This window comes from Meleagris gallopavo, chromosome 2 (genome assembly GCF_905368555.1).
Source record: "Meleagris gallopavo chromosome 2, MGAL_WU_HG_1.1, whole genome shotgun sequence".
NCBI lineage: Eukaryota > Metazoa > Chordata > Aves > Galliformes > Phasianidae > Meleagris > Meleagris gallopavo.
In genome coordinates this window covers 15,361,419-15,374,479 of record NC_139405.1, presented here as the reverse complement: position 1 = coordinate 15,374,479, position 13,061 = coordinate 15,361,419, and the positions used below count along the sequence as shown (strand labels likewise).

General features: G+C 48.5%; 1 protein-coding gene across 7 annotated transcripts in view; it reads right to left on the bottom strand.

The window, feature by feature from the left end:
• Nucleotides 1-2,356: 2,356 nt before the first annotated feature.
• TTBK1 (tau tubulin kinase 1) overlaps nt 2,357-13,061 on the bottom strand; it is a 100,518-nt gene continuing 89,813 nt past the window's right edge. For all 7 annotated transcript variants that reach the window (XM_085219051.1, XM_085219050.1, XM_085219048.1 and 4 more), the window contains 2 exons: nt 9,713-11,292; nt 2,357-8,811 (listed from right to left, as the gene is read on the bottom strand). In XM_085219051.1, the coding sequence (XP_085075177.1) occupies nt 8,385-8,811; nt 9,713-11,292 (2,007 nt within the window). In that variant the 3' untranslated portion in view covers nt 2,357-8,384. The remainder of the gene's footprint in view (nt 8,812-9,712; nt 11,293-13,061) is intronic.

Sequence of the window (13,061 nt, the reverse complement as noted above, 5' to 3'; positions counted from 1 at the left end):
AGCATTCCTGGTCATCCATGTTTAACTAACATGCTGCCCCAGTCTGCACTACCGAGTGTATCAGTGCTCATCTTTGGGTGGGAGCAGGGAAATTAGGTGGGAGTGGAACAGGGTCACCCGACAGCACCATCGCTCCAGGGTTACTGTTTAAGCTCAAGTTGAACTAAAGGGCAAATCGTTTTTCTTCACCACTGGTTTTCTAAGAGCAAGGAACAGGGATTCTCATTGATATGCTGTTGCGTATTTAAACTGCAGAGCAAATCCAGCCTCCCCATCAGAATGAGGTTACAGTCTATTGCTCTGCAACCCCTGGAGCTCTCCTCTTCACACCACAATTGCTAAGAACATATTACTTGACTGCTGTATTTCTCTAACCCAAACATGTTCTCGTAGCGGGTCACTACATGTAGTTAGTGAACACGGCACGTACAACTGCTGTGACTCTGCCCTACGACTTGGCTCTAGACCCTGGACCTGTCTCATGTGGCTTGGACCTGCCTGGTAGCAGCGAGATCACGCTGACTGCTCACGTATGAAAACAGAAGCTTCACATCCATTCCATTTTCTTCAGCAATCTTTCTTCTCTGTTTCAGAAGGCCAGCTACAGGTGGAGAGGAAATATTCTTCAACGGCCAACAGAGTGTGGTCCCATAGGCTCTCAGAACAGCCAGAGGAGCTGAACTGGGAGCCAGGTCCATCAGCAACCCCAGACACAGCCAGGGGATGAGCTGGGACATGGGACCAACCAGAGAGCCCAGTCTGGAGCAGAAGGGGCTGGAGACAGAGGACTCAGGTCTTTAGTGGGCTCCTGGGCACAGGAGGAATGGGTGGCAGGTGAGGCTGTGCAGGGCAGTGAAGACACTTTAGTGTCCCTAATATATTGCAACTGAAATTAACAGCAGGATTTTACCTCAAACAGTCATGTAATGCTGTTGAGGGAGCTTAGGGCAGGATTTAGTGCTGGTTAGAAAGTTATTTTTGGAAACCCTGTGCAGACAGTAAAGGTGTGGGTGTGAAAGTACATAGTCACACACTTTCTTCCACTGAAGCAGGAGCTAGGCTGAGTGGCTGCCAAGAGTGATTTGTACGAGATGACAGAGCAAGCAAAGCGAGGTCTGACACCCAGTCTGGGGAGTTTCCCTGCCCACATGGCTCACTGCATCCCAATAACTCCACATCTCTGCTCAGCCTTCCCCTCTCTTCCTAGGCCATTCCCAGCTGGTCCTTACCTCAAAGCCTTCTCAGTCATTCATTTCAACTTCTTCACACCTAGTCTTCTCAGACAGTCTTCACAACTTTGCACCCTGTGTTGGGCTGCCCATCCATCTGTCCTGCCTGTGGCCTTCAGAGTACATCAGGGAATGTGGCTGTTGGAATGCTGCTCTTTAAACCTCCTACCAGCCTAACTGCTGCCTCCTACCTCTTCCTCCATCAGCCAGAACCATGCAGATGACAATCACTTCAGCATTTCTCTGGAGACTGCTCAGATTTCATCTGCCTGTTCCTGACATGGGCTTTGTAGAGCCCAGTGCTTCTTTCTGTGGATTTAGATTCGGCACCACAGCCAACTAACTGTGCTTTCTGGGCTATGGGAGAAAGATTAAAACCTGTCATCATAAGATCATCTTTCCAAGGGAGCACTTTTCTTCTTTTCTGTACTCTCACTGATTTTTCACAGTTCTTTAAAGCTGAGAAGAGCTGCAGGTGTTCTCCTGTCAGAAAACTCAGCCTATTCAAAGGAGGCCAAGCTCCTGCTCCTCACTGCTCCTTAATTGGGTTATGAGGGGCTGCTTTATCCCAGCTGTGTGCTGGGGCCCTTCTGGGACTGGTAGCTCCTATCTGTGAGAGGTGCAGCTCAGTGTAAAGAATCAGAGGGAAAAGAGGCTGTTGGAGATATTTAGTCAAATGATATGTAAGATTAGACAGGTGATATATAAAAGAAAGTGCTACCACATTTGCCTAACAAAGTCAAGTTCCATAAAGTCACAGTGACTGCTACAAATTACATTCTTATCCTGTAGTTTTGTTGTCATCTGAAGCCTCCAAGCAAACACTCAGTATGTTACACCAGCTGGGAAATTTTACCATGTACTCACATGTTTCAGTGAGGTATTTCAGCACTAGTCACAGTCACAAAGAGGGGAAGTGTAGGTCAGTTGTGAGGAGGACATTCTTTACTCAGAGGGCAATGAGGTCCCGGCACAGCTGCCCAGAGAAGTTGTGGTGCCCCATCCCTGGAGGTGCTCCAGGCCAGGCTGGATGGGGTCCTGGGCAGCCTGAGCTGAGGGGGAGCAAAAATTCAGGTGAGATTTTTCTGCTTCTCTCTGCAACACCAATAAATGGGAGAAGACACCAGTGAAAAGGTAGACAGGCTTTTAATGGCATGATCAAGAATCCCCCCGTTAATAACAAATCTAATGACAACTGTGTCTGGTATGAACAAGAAATGGCATCATCGTATATTCTTTTTAAGACGTGATCTGAAGGTATGAGCAATGCCAGGTGGATCTGTACACAGACGGGGCCTCTGTGATGCATGCCAGATTCGATGGCCAAGAAATTTGCCATGCAGTTGAACCGGATTGTGGTTCCTGGTCGGAGTTGTACATTCTGTTTGCAGTGTGTAAACATTCTCGAGCTGCTTTCCTAAAGAATGCGAAGGAGATATGTAGAGAGATTCAGCCTTGGGACCCAGTCACGTTCCCAGACAGTACCAAGGAGCAAGAGTCCTGTCTCCGGGCCAAAAGGCTTCGTCGGACTGTGTTGGAGGTGAAGGAAATCAACGCCAGTGCGCCAGCTGTGATGTCTGAGTGTAGAGTCCCATGCTAATGTGTTAAAAGGAGATTTACAAAATTATCTGCGTTTTCAGCTCCAATTCCTGTCTGGAGAAGCAGCAGCCCAGGTTGCACAGGACAGCAGTGTCCCTGACACCGGTTCTCATGCATGGGCTGGTTTAAAATGCGGACTCCTTGCCTAACCCCATGTCCTGCAGAGCTCTTCACACCACCTGCAGATGCCAGTCTGGGAGCCTCTGCCTTGGCAGCCATGTCCCTGAGTGCCACCAGCTCCTGCCTCCTCCTTGCAGCTGGGGCAGAGGTGAGGCAAGCTGAAATCTCAGCCCTTCTGCTCATTCTGGTTCAGGAGCTAAAGGGAGGATGTGCTCACACCTCGGTCCCTGCCAGGAACCCAGTGGATCTGCTGTGGTAGCTCCCTTCTTCCTTTTAGCACATAAGGCATCAATGTCTGCCTTAAACCTGCTCTGCAGACGTTTGCAGCTCCAGAAATAGAAGGGCAAATGCTCCTCATATCCCAGAGCAGCAGCCTGCAAAGGGGCCAGGTATTCCTTGAGTTGTCCAGACATCCAGGAGGGCTATGAATACCCAGACGGGGAGGGACTGATCTGCAGGGGTCAAAGAGTGACTGCAGACCAGGTTTACTAGAGAAGGGAAGTTACAAATGAGAGGATGGGAGAGCTGTACTGTGCAAATTGCTGCCATTTCGTAGAGTCCTGGCTGTGCCTGGGACCATGGATCAATGCAGCCTGCAACCAGGGCTATTTTCTAGCCTCACAAAGATGCAAGACCCAAAGCTCATAGAGACGCTGCCAACTTATCTGAATGTCAGCTGGTTCTGCTTTCCTGCTAGTGCAGTCCCAGCCCTTTAGTGGTCAGCAAGAGGCTGAGGGAGAGCAAAAAGCCGTTCGGGGTTCTGCAGAGGACCCTGGAGCCAGGAAGCAGGCAGCACGTGGGCACCCACCCTGCTGTTGGTGACACAGCACACAGAAGAGAGAAGGACCTGAGCAGGAACCCAAGCTCTCCCCTTGTGTGCAACTGCTGGGAAACAGATGTGATCACAGGTGCCCAGGTGATTTCCACATGCTTTGTGAATGCAGGAGATCAAGCATGGGCACACTTCAGTTAAGCCAGAAGAAGCTCGTTGGAAACCAAACTCATCAGATCCACAAAGGGACTTTTATTGTGTTTGCAAGATTCATTTGACTGCAGTTTGTGGATGCGTGGAGCAAGGCCTCGGGTGGACATCCAAGTCTTTGCACGTGGGATAGAGGTGGGATCATGCCATGAGACAGTAAACTGTACAGGGAAGAAAGAAGTGTGCTAGGGGGCCATCGAGCTACTGCTGGAGTTGCTCAGGCTCAGTAAGCAGATGTGGAGCCATCTTATTACAGAGATTTACACTGAGAAAATAGCTCTGTGTTGGAAAGGAGTAACACCAAAGACATTGTTACCCCAGGTAAACCACGCTTGTGTTAGTGAAGGGCCACCACTCAGTCTCCAGACCCAGATCAACGCCACACAAAGATGGTTATGACAGTTCGGATGGCCATCCACACCACTGTGTGTTGGCCCCTGGTGAGCAGAGCCTCACAGTTCCCATGTGCTTCAGTGGTGGTACCCTGCTCCTCCATCTGCACCCACAGCACAGGGACAGCCCTGCACACAGCGGGGACACACAGTGCCTCTCCGAAGGCTGCAGGATCCTTTTCAACCTTTAGCCACAATATATAATGGGCGCTACTTATATTATATTCTTATAATTTTATATATATATATATATATAGTAATACTCTCTACTTAGAAAGGACAAGCCAAGTGTCCTGCCTCTTGCAAACCCCAAGCACGACATACAGAAATGTCTGTAACTGAAACACCTTTTGCACCAAGACAAGCCAGTGTCTGTGCTGCCAACCAAAGCCGCTTAGTGTCTCCAGCCACATGTCTGTGCCATCCCATGAACTATCTTGGCTGCCCCAGTGCTCTTTTTGCTCATACAATCCACTGTCATACTAGCTCGGTGCTGAGAACTGTCCTTCAGATCCACCCCTTGCCACATCATCTTGTATCAGCCATCTGCCCTAACAGAACAACCCCTCAAACATGATCTGCTGCATTCGACCCGACTACGGCAGGTGCCCTCCTGGTTTGTGGGGCAGAGAACAGGATGAGAGACCCACAGTTCCCAGCCCCTTTTGTAGGACTCTTTTCACAGGAAATATTGCCAGTCCACCTGCTCACCAGAAAATCCTCCTCTCCAGAGAACCAAGCAGCCCCAAGTGGCAGCAGTCCCTGGGGTCATGCTCACCTCTGAAGGGCGCAACTTTGAAAATCAGAGTGAACAGACCCAGAGCAGCTTTTGCACGGCAGAGGCTTTCCTGAGTGTCCCTGCCATCACCTGGAACAGGAAACAAGTGTCCTGGTTTCGGCTGGGGTACAGTTAGCTCCCTTTGTAGTGGCTGGTGTGGTGGTGTGTTTTGGATTTGGTTGAGAATAATGTTGATAACGTACTGACATTTAGTGGCTGCTGAGCAGTGCTTGCATGAAGCCTGACTCTTTGCACTGCCAAATTCAGCAAATGAGCAAATTATTTTAATCACTTGACTGAAAAAACCCAGCACTGAGCTCCTGTAAAAAATAATCTCAGTAAAAAATAATATAGTGAAAGACTGTAAGAGGCAACGTGAAGCATTTTACCTGTAACATCACAGCATCACTTGCCACTGGGAAAGGGAACAAGTCTGGAGCTCCAAGCCTGTGGGACACATGGGGACAGCCAGACCATGCAGGAACAACCTTGGGAGCCCATCACTGGCAGCAGCCAGCAGCTCCTGCTCTGGCTTTCAACCCTGCTGCAGCCAGACAGCTCTCAATGCCACTGGATCTGATGACTCAGGATAGACAGTGCATGACAGTACTACAGATCCAGCTGCAGCATCAGCCCAGCTCTATCACACAACATGGAGAGAGGCTGCTGTCTCCCATGCTGGAAATCATTCACTGGCATTCTTCTTTCAACTTCCTTCTTGACATGGTACAGCTGGGCCATGGACAATTCTAATCTAAACTTTCTCTTGAACAAATACAGTAATTGTGCTTCACTGGCCTCCCATGACAAAATGGGTTTGCTAATCCTGTCAATAGCCCTGTAGCACTCCTTTCCTGCTCCTTTGATGCCTTTTCGGCATGTGCATGTCAGACCTTGATAGAGTATCTGGTAATGGCTACACTGTCAAAATCTTATTATCTAAGCACTCTAAAATGAATAGTCTGCTGACAAATTAATAGGAGTGCCATTACCATTTATATTTCCAGAAATAATCTGGGTATTTGGGTTTATTTTGTTTTCTAGTTTCAAAACTCTCAGGACATATTTAGGCTGCAGTTGGACCAGACTCCAAACTCACATGAAGTCATCGTGCCCAAAGAAGAAGTGGCAGAATTCACTATCTACTCTTTCCTCCACTTTTGGCAGACACATTTGTGTGACCAAATGCTGAACCTGATGGATGAACAGATGAAAACTAACCCAGCAAACCAGAGCACTTGTTGTCACACTGGATCCCTATCTCCAGCCACCTCACTGAACAGTTGCCCTAGGGTAAGGGAGGGGACTGCAACTTGGAGGGACCCCTGCCATTATCGGCTAAGTCATCTCAGTCCCTCAAACCACAGCCTGAGCGTGGAATTCCCAGCGCATCTCTGCAAATATGAGAGCTGGGATTTGTTCTCGGATGAGAAGCTCTGCTTCTTACTCTACAAGGGTGAATGACTTTTAAAGAAAACACCAATCATTTTGAACTATATGCTAGGAACTTGAAATAAGTTCCTAGCATTGTCAACATTGGAACTGTTGTGTAGAGAGGTAATTCCCATCACTTGTTTCCAGACATTTCCCTATTCTGATGTCCCAGGCTGTTCTCCCTGCCACTCTGTCACAGCTCTCATGATCCATGCATGTTCCTGTAGAACCACTCTGAAACAGAACCTTGGGATTCCTTGGACTGGATGACCATGAATGTGACTGTAAATACATTCAAATGAGTCAGTTACTACCATAGAATTCTTCCATCAAGCTTTTTTGTCTGCAAATCTTTTCTGAAGCTGCTAGTTGCAGCTGCAGGAGTTGGTGGGCAGAGCAGCCATTGTTTTGTTCTGCCTTATGCAAAACTTCTTTTAGGTGTGACAGTGGCATGAAGCCCCAAGGATTTGGGTCTACATTGTTTCCCCCTATGCAATGCAGGGAAGAATTTGTGACCATTTCAAGCTCTTATCAGGCTCTGGCAGTTATCAGTCCTCCTGGCTTGAATTTTCAAACCACCCTAATTAGTCAGGGAGCAAAAAAGTTGGCGTGCTAAGTGAGAGCTACGCTTACGTTTTGGTAATATTATTTAAGAGCACAGCCCTTGCTTTTGTGTTCACATTGTTGGTTGTTAGGCAATGTGTGGAAGAGCTGAGCACGAGGACATAAACCCAATATCCCGATGAGAAATGCACAGGATACCCACGGCGTACCAGCAAAGCTCTCCTTGCAAAGCAGCAGCTTTAGAGTATACTACAGGATAATTACTTCCCGCCCTGCTGTGTAAGGGAACCTTCAACAACAGTGCCAAAATTCACAAACACCAAGAGCATGACAATAAAGCACAAGGAATTTAGGTGCAAGAGGCACCCGAGCTGAAGGCATCCAGTGACTATTCACATCTTCAGGATGGAGCTGTGTTTGGGTGGCCTACAGAACCGTGGCACCAACCACACTCAGGCTGAGAGGAATCACCCATGTCAGATGATGTGGTCTCCACAGGTCACAGTTCAGTATCTGAGACAGAGTGCTCCCTTCCACATCACATGCTAGTGCTCTGGATTTCCCAGCAAGCTGCCCATACATCCCTACTTTCAACTCAATACCTGCCCCACAAGCAGCTGCTGAAACAGCTCTGCAGGACACCCTGGAACAGGCAGGAGCATCTACAAGGGCTGCCTGTGCCCCACTCCTGCCTGCAGAGGCCCTTGTGGAAAAAGGAGAGCATAGCTCCTCCAGCCCTCTCCTGCCCTTCTCTCAGCACATGACAACACACCCATCACTCTGAGCTGGGCTGGTGACAAGCCCTCACTAACACAAGTTGCAGGAGAGGAGCCAACACTCGGCTGTTGGCAGCCAGGGCTGGTGGTTTCCCAGCAAAGAGAGAGCAAGGGCTGCCTGCAGGACAGGAGCCTTCCTCCCCAGCAGGCTCTCATCACTTCCACTCCTCTTTCCAAAGCCAGGGTCACTACTGGCGACAGGTATTGCCAACAGAGAGAGGGGATTGCCTGGGGAGTAGGGGGGTCAGGCACTAGGCAGGCTGCCAGGGTCGCTGTGCATTAGCAAGCGTGAGCTGCGGACTGGATGTTTCCCTCAAAGAGGGCTCTGTGGCTCAGAGGCTCTCAGGCCTGTGGGAGCTGATCGCAACTGTGTGGGGTGAGAGTGAGTGAAGCATTGAAGTACAGCTACTGCTATACACTCGTGGTTCCGGCATGGAAGGCTGTGCTGCAGCATCTCAAGTGTATACTATATGCAGAAGTTACCCAGTCTGTTGGGTTGGCAGAAGATCATTATCTGGCAGCTGCCTTACTTTCCAGGGACACCTGCTTTCCTTTGGTTGCTGGACTCTGAGTCTGGGTTTTTCCTCTTTGCCGTTTTTTGGCCGTGCCAGGAGAGGGCAGGGAGTCTCCTGTTGGCCCCAGGGCCTGAGCCTGGGGCTGAGGTCGGGGGGAAGGTGGAACTCGCTGGAGAGCAGTCCCTGGCTTATGCTGCCTGCACGGAGAAGGGCTTCCCCTCCGAGGCAGCAACTGGCTTCTTGGGGAAGCACTGGGGGTTTTGGAAGGAAGGACAGGGCTCCGAGGGGATGCGTAGCTGGACCTCTGCGTGCTGCTCCGTGGAGAAAGAGATGTGGAACTTGGTGAAGGAGGAAGCCGGCTTTGTATCTGTATTGTTCGGTAGTCGTTTGGGACATTTCCAGCTGGTCTCTGCGCCTGGAGCCTACAGGGAAAGAAAAGAGGGTGGATGAAGAGGAATTACTGCAGGGGACTCTGAGCTCCTGGCAGCTTTGGCTGCTGGGACAATTACAAGGAATCTCCAGCATCACGGTGACAGGAGTGATGCTTTGAATAAGCCGGGGTAGTGGCCTCAGCATCATCCCATAACAATGCTGTTAAACAGTAAGTGTGTTCCCTGATTCACCAGTACCCTCTGGGACAACATTCAGGCATGGTTTAGCAGGGCGCACTCCTTTGGAATCTTCTTAACATGCAGTGTGAATGCAGCAACCTCTTTTAAGGTAGGCAACACAGTCCAATTATGAGAGCATCACTTAGGCTCTGAATAACTTTGCTGGAAGATAAACCAGCTCACAGGGATCACAGCCCTTCACCTGAATCTGAAAAAGCACAGGAATAAGTAAGGAATTTAGACTGTGTGGAAGTGGCTCAAACTCCTCCAGATCACTGACATTGCCTGTATGTATGCACATCCCTCTCTCCAATTCTTCTGCTGATGCCGTCACAACTTGTGATGCCTCAGCCCTTGCAGGCCTAATTGCAATTGCTAGGCCCTTTAGAGTCAAGGACTTGGTGAATATGCTGCTGAGTTGAGAGCCCAGGGATCTGCAATTAGCGGCATCAGACCAAATGAAAGAGTTCATGGAAGGGAAGAAGGTCTCAATGCCAGGGCACATGAAAAAGGAGTTGGCCTTTTGACCAGACTGAGCCAAAGAGCACAAAAGAGGTGGGAATTTTATACACAAGTGATCTGAAGTGAATATAAGAAAGGGGAATGGACCACACATTCAAGTCAAGAGTAAAGGAGTGCGAGGTGAGCACAGCTCCCACTGCGATTCCTTAACAGGTCCAACATTTTGCATTGCTCAGCGTTCTGGGCTTACCTGTAGGCAACAGCTGCATCCTGCGGGGATAGCACTGCCATCACAGCGGCTGTGGAGCTCTCGGACTTCATTGTCTCTAGCGGTGTTTTCACAGGTGTGATGGGCCGAGGAATTCTGCTCTTTGTGCTTATGAGCTTCTCTTCTCTCCCCAGGAGGGCAGCTTTCTTCCCTGCCTTTCTTGGGATGGAGTCATCAGAGTCATGGGTGTCCTCCTCAGAACCAGTGGCTGACAGGGTTTCTGAGGCTCGCCGCCTCTCGTCACTGGAGGATGCTGAGGAGGATGCCCCCGAAGCCAGCCTAAAGAGGCAGTTTTGTCTCTTCTCCATCACTAAACGAGCCAGATCAGGTTGCTTTGCTCTCTTATAAAGCCTCTCTTTGGCTGAGAGTGAAGTTGAAAGATCTGAGCCAGTGTCCTCCTCAGAGAATAAAATGGGGATCCGACTTCTATACCTGGAGCCCAGAGGTCTCCTGAGGCCCTGCTGTGGAGCATCAGGGAGGGTCTCTGCTGGCTTCAGGTGTTCTGCTACCGATGCTGGCTTCTCAAGGTCAGGCTCTCTTGTGACCACCTTGGCAGACTCTTCCAAATCCAGCGAGAGTGCCACAATGTCAGAGGACTCTGCCTTATCCTCAGGAGGCTTTGCTACATTGGGGACTGACAGCTGCTCCCCCACTGTTTCTGAGGTGGTTTCAATGGGATTAGCAGAAAGTGCACAGCTCTCTGTCTCTGCCCCTTCTAATCCCGAATGGATGCTTCCATTCTCTACCAACACCAGATTGTCTTCCAGCTCCTCTTCAATGACCTCTTCAAACTGTCCCGGAGGGCAGTATTCCTCATGCCTCATCAGCTGGCCGCTGGAAGACATGACATTTAGGTGGGTCTTTTCTGCTATATGAACAAATGTGCGCTCAACTTTGGTAAATGGGGAGGAAGCTGTAGCCACTGCCACGGGAGGCTTTGGTTCAGATTTAAGGACTGAGGACAGGGTCCCTGGCTCAGACACATCTAGTTGGCTACCCATTGGCTGCGGCCGTTCGCTCTGAGGTGTCAGTGCAGCAAGAGTCCCCAGATCAACTTCTGGAGGCAAGTCTGTGGTCACTGGAGATTTTTTCAGATCACCCGGTGAAAACAGCACCAGTGTTTTTGAGCCTTCCTCCAGTTCCAAGTCCCCATCAGCCATGGAAGCTCGACCCTTGGATCCCTTCTGGTCATCAGCCAGGAGAGTGGATGGTGCGCACTCCTGGCTGCGCTCTGTGCTTTTTTGACTCAAATCACTGCTGGAACCACTGTGCATGTCAATTTCATCCCCTTCCTCCTCCACGTCCTCTTCAACTTCTTCCTCATCTTCATCTTCTTCCTCGTCTTCTTCCTCCTCCTCTTTGCCATTCATTTCCAGGTAAGGTTCCAGGGGTTTGCACGGAGCAGTCAAGACAACATTTGAGAAATCAACTCTCTTTATCCGCTGGGATAATTTAGCCTTTTCCCAGTACTCTAACATGTCTTTTCGGAAGTCTTGATAAGGCAAACTTAAAGGCACCGCCTTGGGCAGACCATTCATTTCAAACGACTTCAGTGTATATGCCTGCCAGAAGACAAATGAGACAAAAGGAGAAGGTTAGTATTCAGACATGGTGCTGACACAAAAGTCATTGGCATCAACAGCAGTGGGAAACATCAGTGGAAAGAATCTAAACCATCGTGATTCGAAAATACACACTAGAATCAACCATTAGATTAGTACCAACCTTAGAAAAGGGAGAATCATACAGACACATATCAACAAAGGCAAAAATTTTGGTGAAGGAGTTTCTTTGTTAGCATTTATTAACCTGTATTTGAAATAATCCCCTTTAGCAAGCAGTTCTTGAGGATTTTTTTCATGTCTCCTAGTCTTCTTCAGTATTACCTATTTATGTCAGTACCTGCATATTTATATATTCATACCTTCCTCACTAGAACCATTCAGCAACTCTCTTTTATGCCCAAGCCACAGAGCACTTACAGGCCCCTTCTGAGGTAGACAATTTCCTTATCACTTCAGAGCACCATCCAACTTTGTCCCACAGCAAAAACCTTTATAGCTCTTCAGTGCTCCCTTGCTGTATTATTCACCACTTTCTTCTGCTTTGATTGTATTTCCAGCAACTTCTAATTCTGTTTTCTACAGTCTTCTGCTTCCACTGGAATGATCAGCAAGTAAGTCATGAATGCTGATATGTACAGTATCGCTATTAGACTCTGGTGTATCCAATCATTAAAAGCACGGGGAGGACGGAACTGTTGGTTGAGACAGCATTTCTCAAGCTGCAGTCTGTTGAGGTGAGGCTGCCCATAAGGCTACAAGAAGCAGTCTGTGAAATGACTGAAAATAAAGCCAGCAGAAAAGCAGTGCTTCACACACACACATACACACACACACACACACACACACTTGGCTGAACAGGCAAGAAGAGGCAAAATAAATAAGAAATGCCTATCAAAGTTTAGTTCTATCAGCAATTGGTTGTAAGTGAAAACCACAGGAGTAACACTCCGCAGAATGGATTTTTTATAAGATACATGTGTCACCATTCAGGTAAGAGGGCTGGGAAACTGAAGCCACTCCATGAACTCAAGCAGACAATAACACAACGCATTACATTTGGAAAGTCCTAACCACAAACAGGAAGGCTGCAAACATCTGCTTTTTCAAGTGGCATTTGAGAGAATCAGAAGATGTTTAGGCTACACAACTGAGCAAGCACCCATTTAACTATGTGGGATACACAGCTGCCAGCGGCTAGCACATTCAGCTATGGGCAAAGGTGTGTGAAAGATATAAGATCCTTATGCTCACATGCAACAGGGACATTTCAAATAGAATCGTGGGTAGCTCTGAGCAATTACACATGGTGGTAGGTTGTTTTCCAGAGATGAAGATGGCACTCATTCTTCAGTACTGCTGGGTTCAATTGTGTTTTGGTTGTTTGGTCCCAGTGAAACTTGTTTGGTCCTCATTTCTCATTTCCTATTGACAAAGTCTGCCTGCTACTATCTTCATATTTCTTTCTTATAAATTAAAACACAGGCTGGCTCCAACAATGCCTTTGGCGTCCAAAGTTTATTCTCATCTCTTCCTAAAGCAGGAGTCTGGCCCTGAGGATGGCCTTGTAACAACCAGGCTTGGGCTTTCACTGTGGAGTGCTACTTCATGTATCAGGCTGACAGATGCAAAGCTTCGATTGTTAAGATGGACCTACTACCTTTTTCAAAGGAAATTACCCACTTGGCTTCCTCCCTCTTTTTCGCTGAAAAACCTTCTGGAAAACAGTCCTGCTGGCTGGATTTGGTCTTCCCAAGAAATACATACAT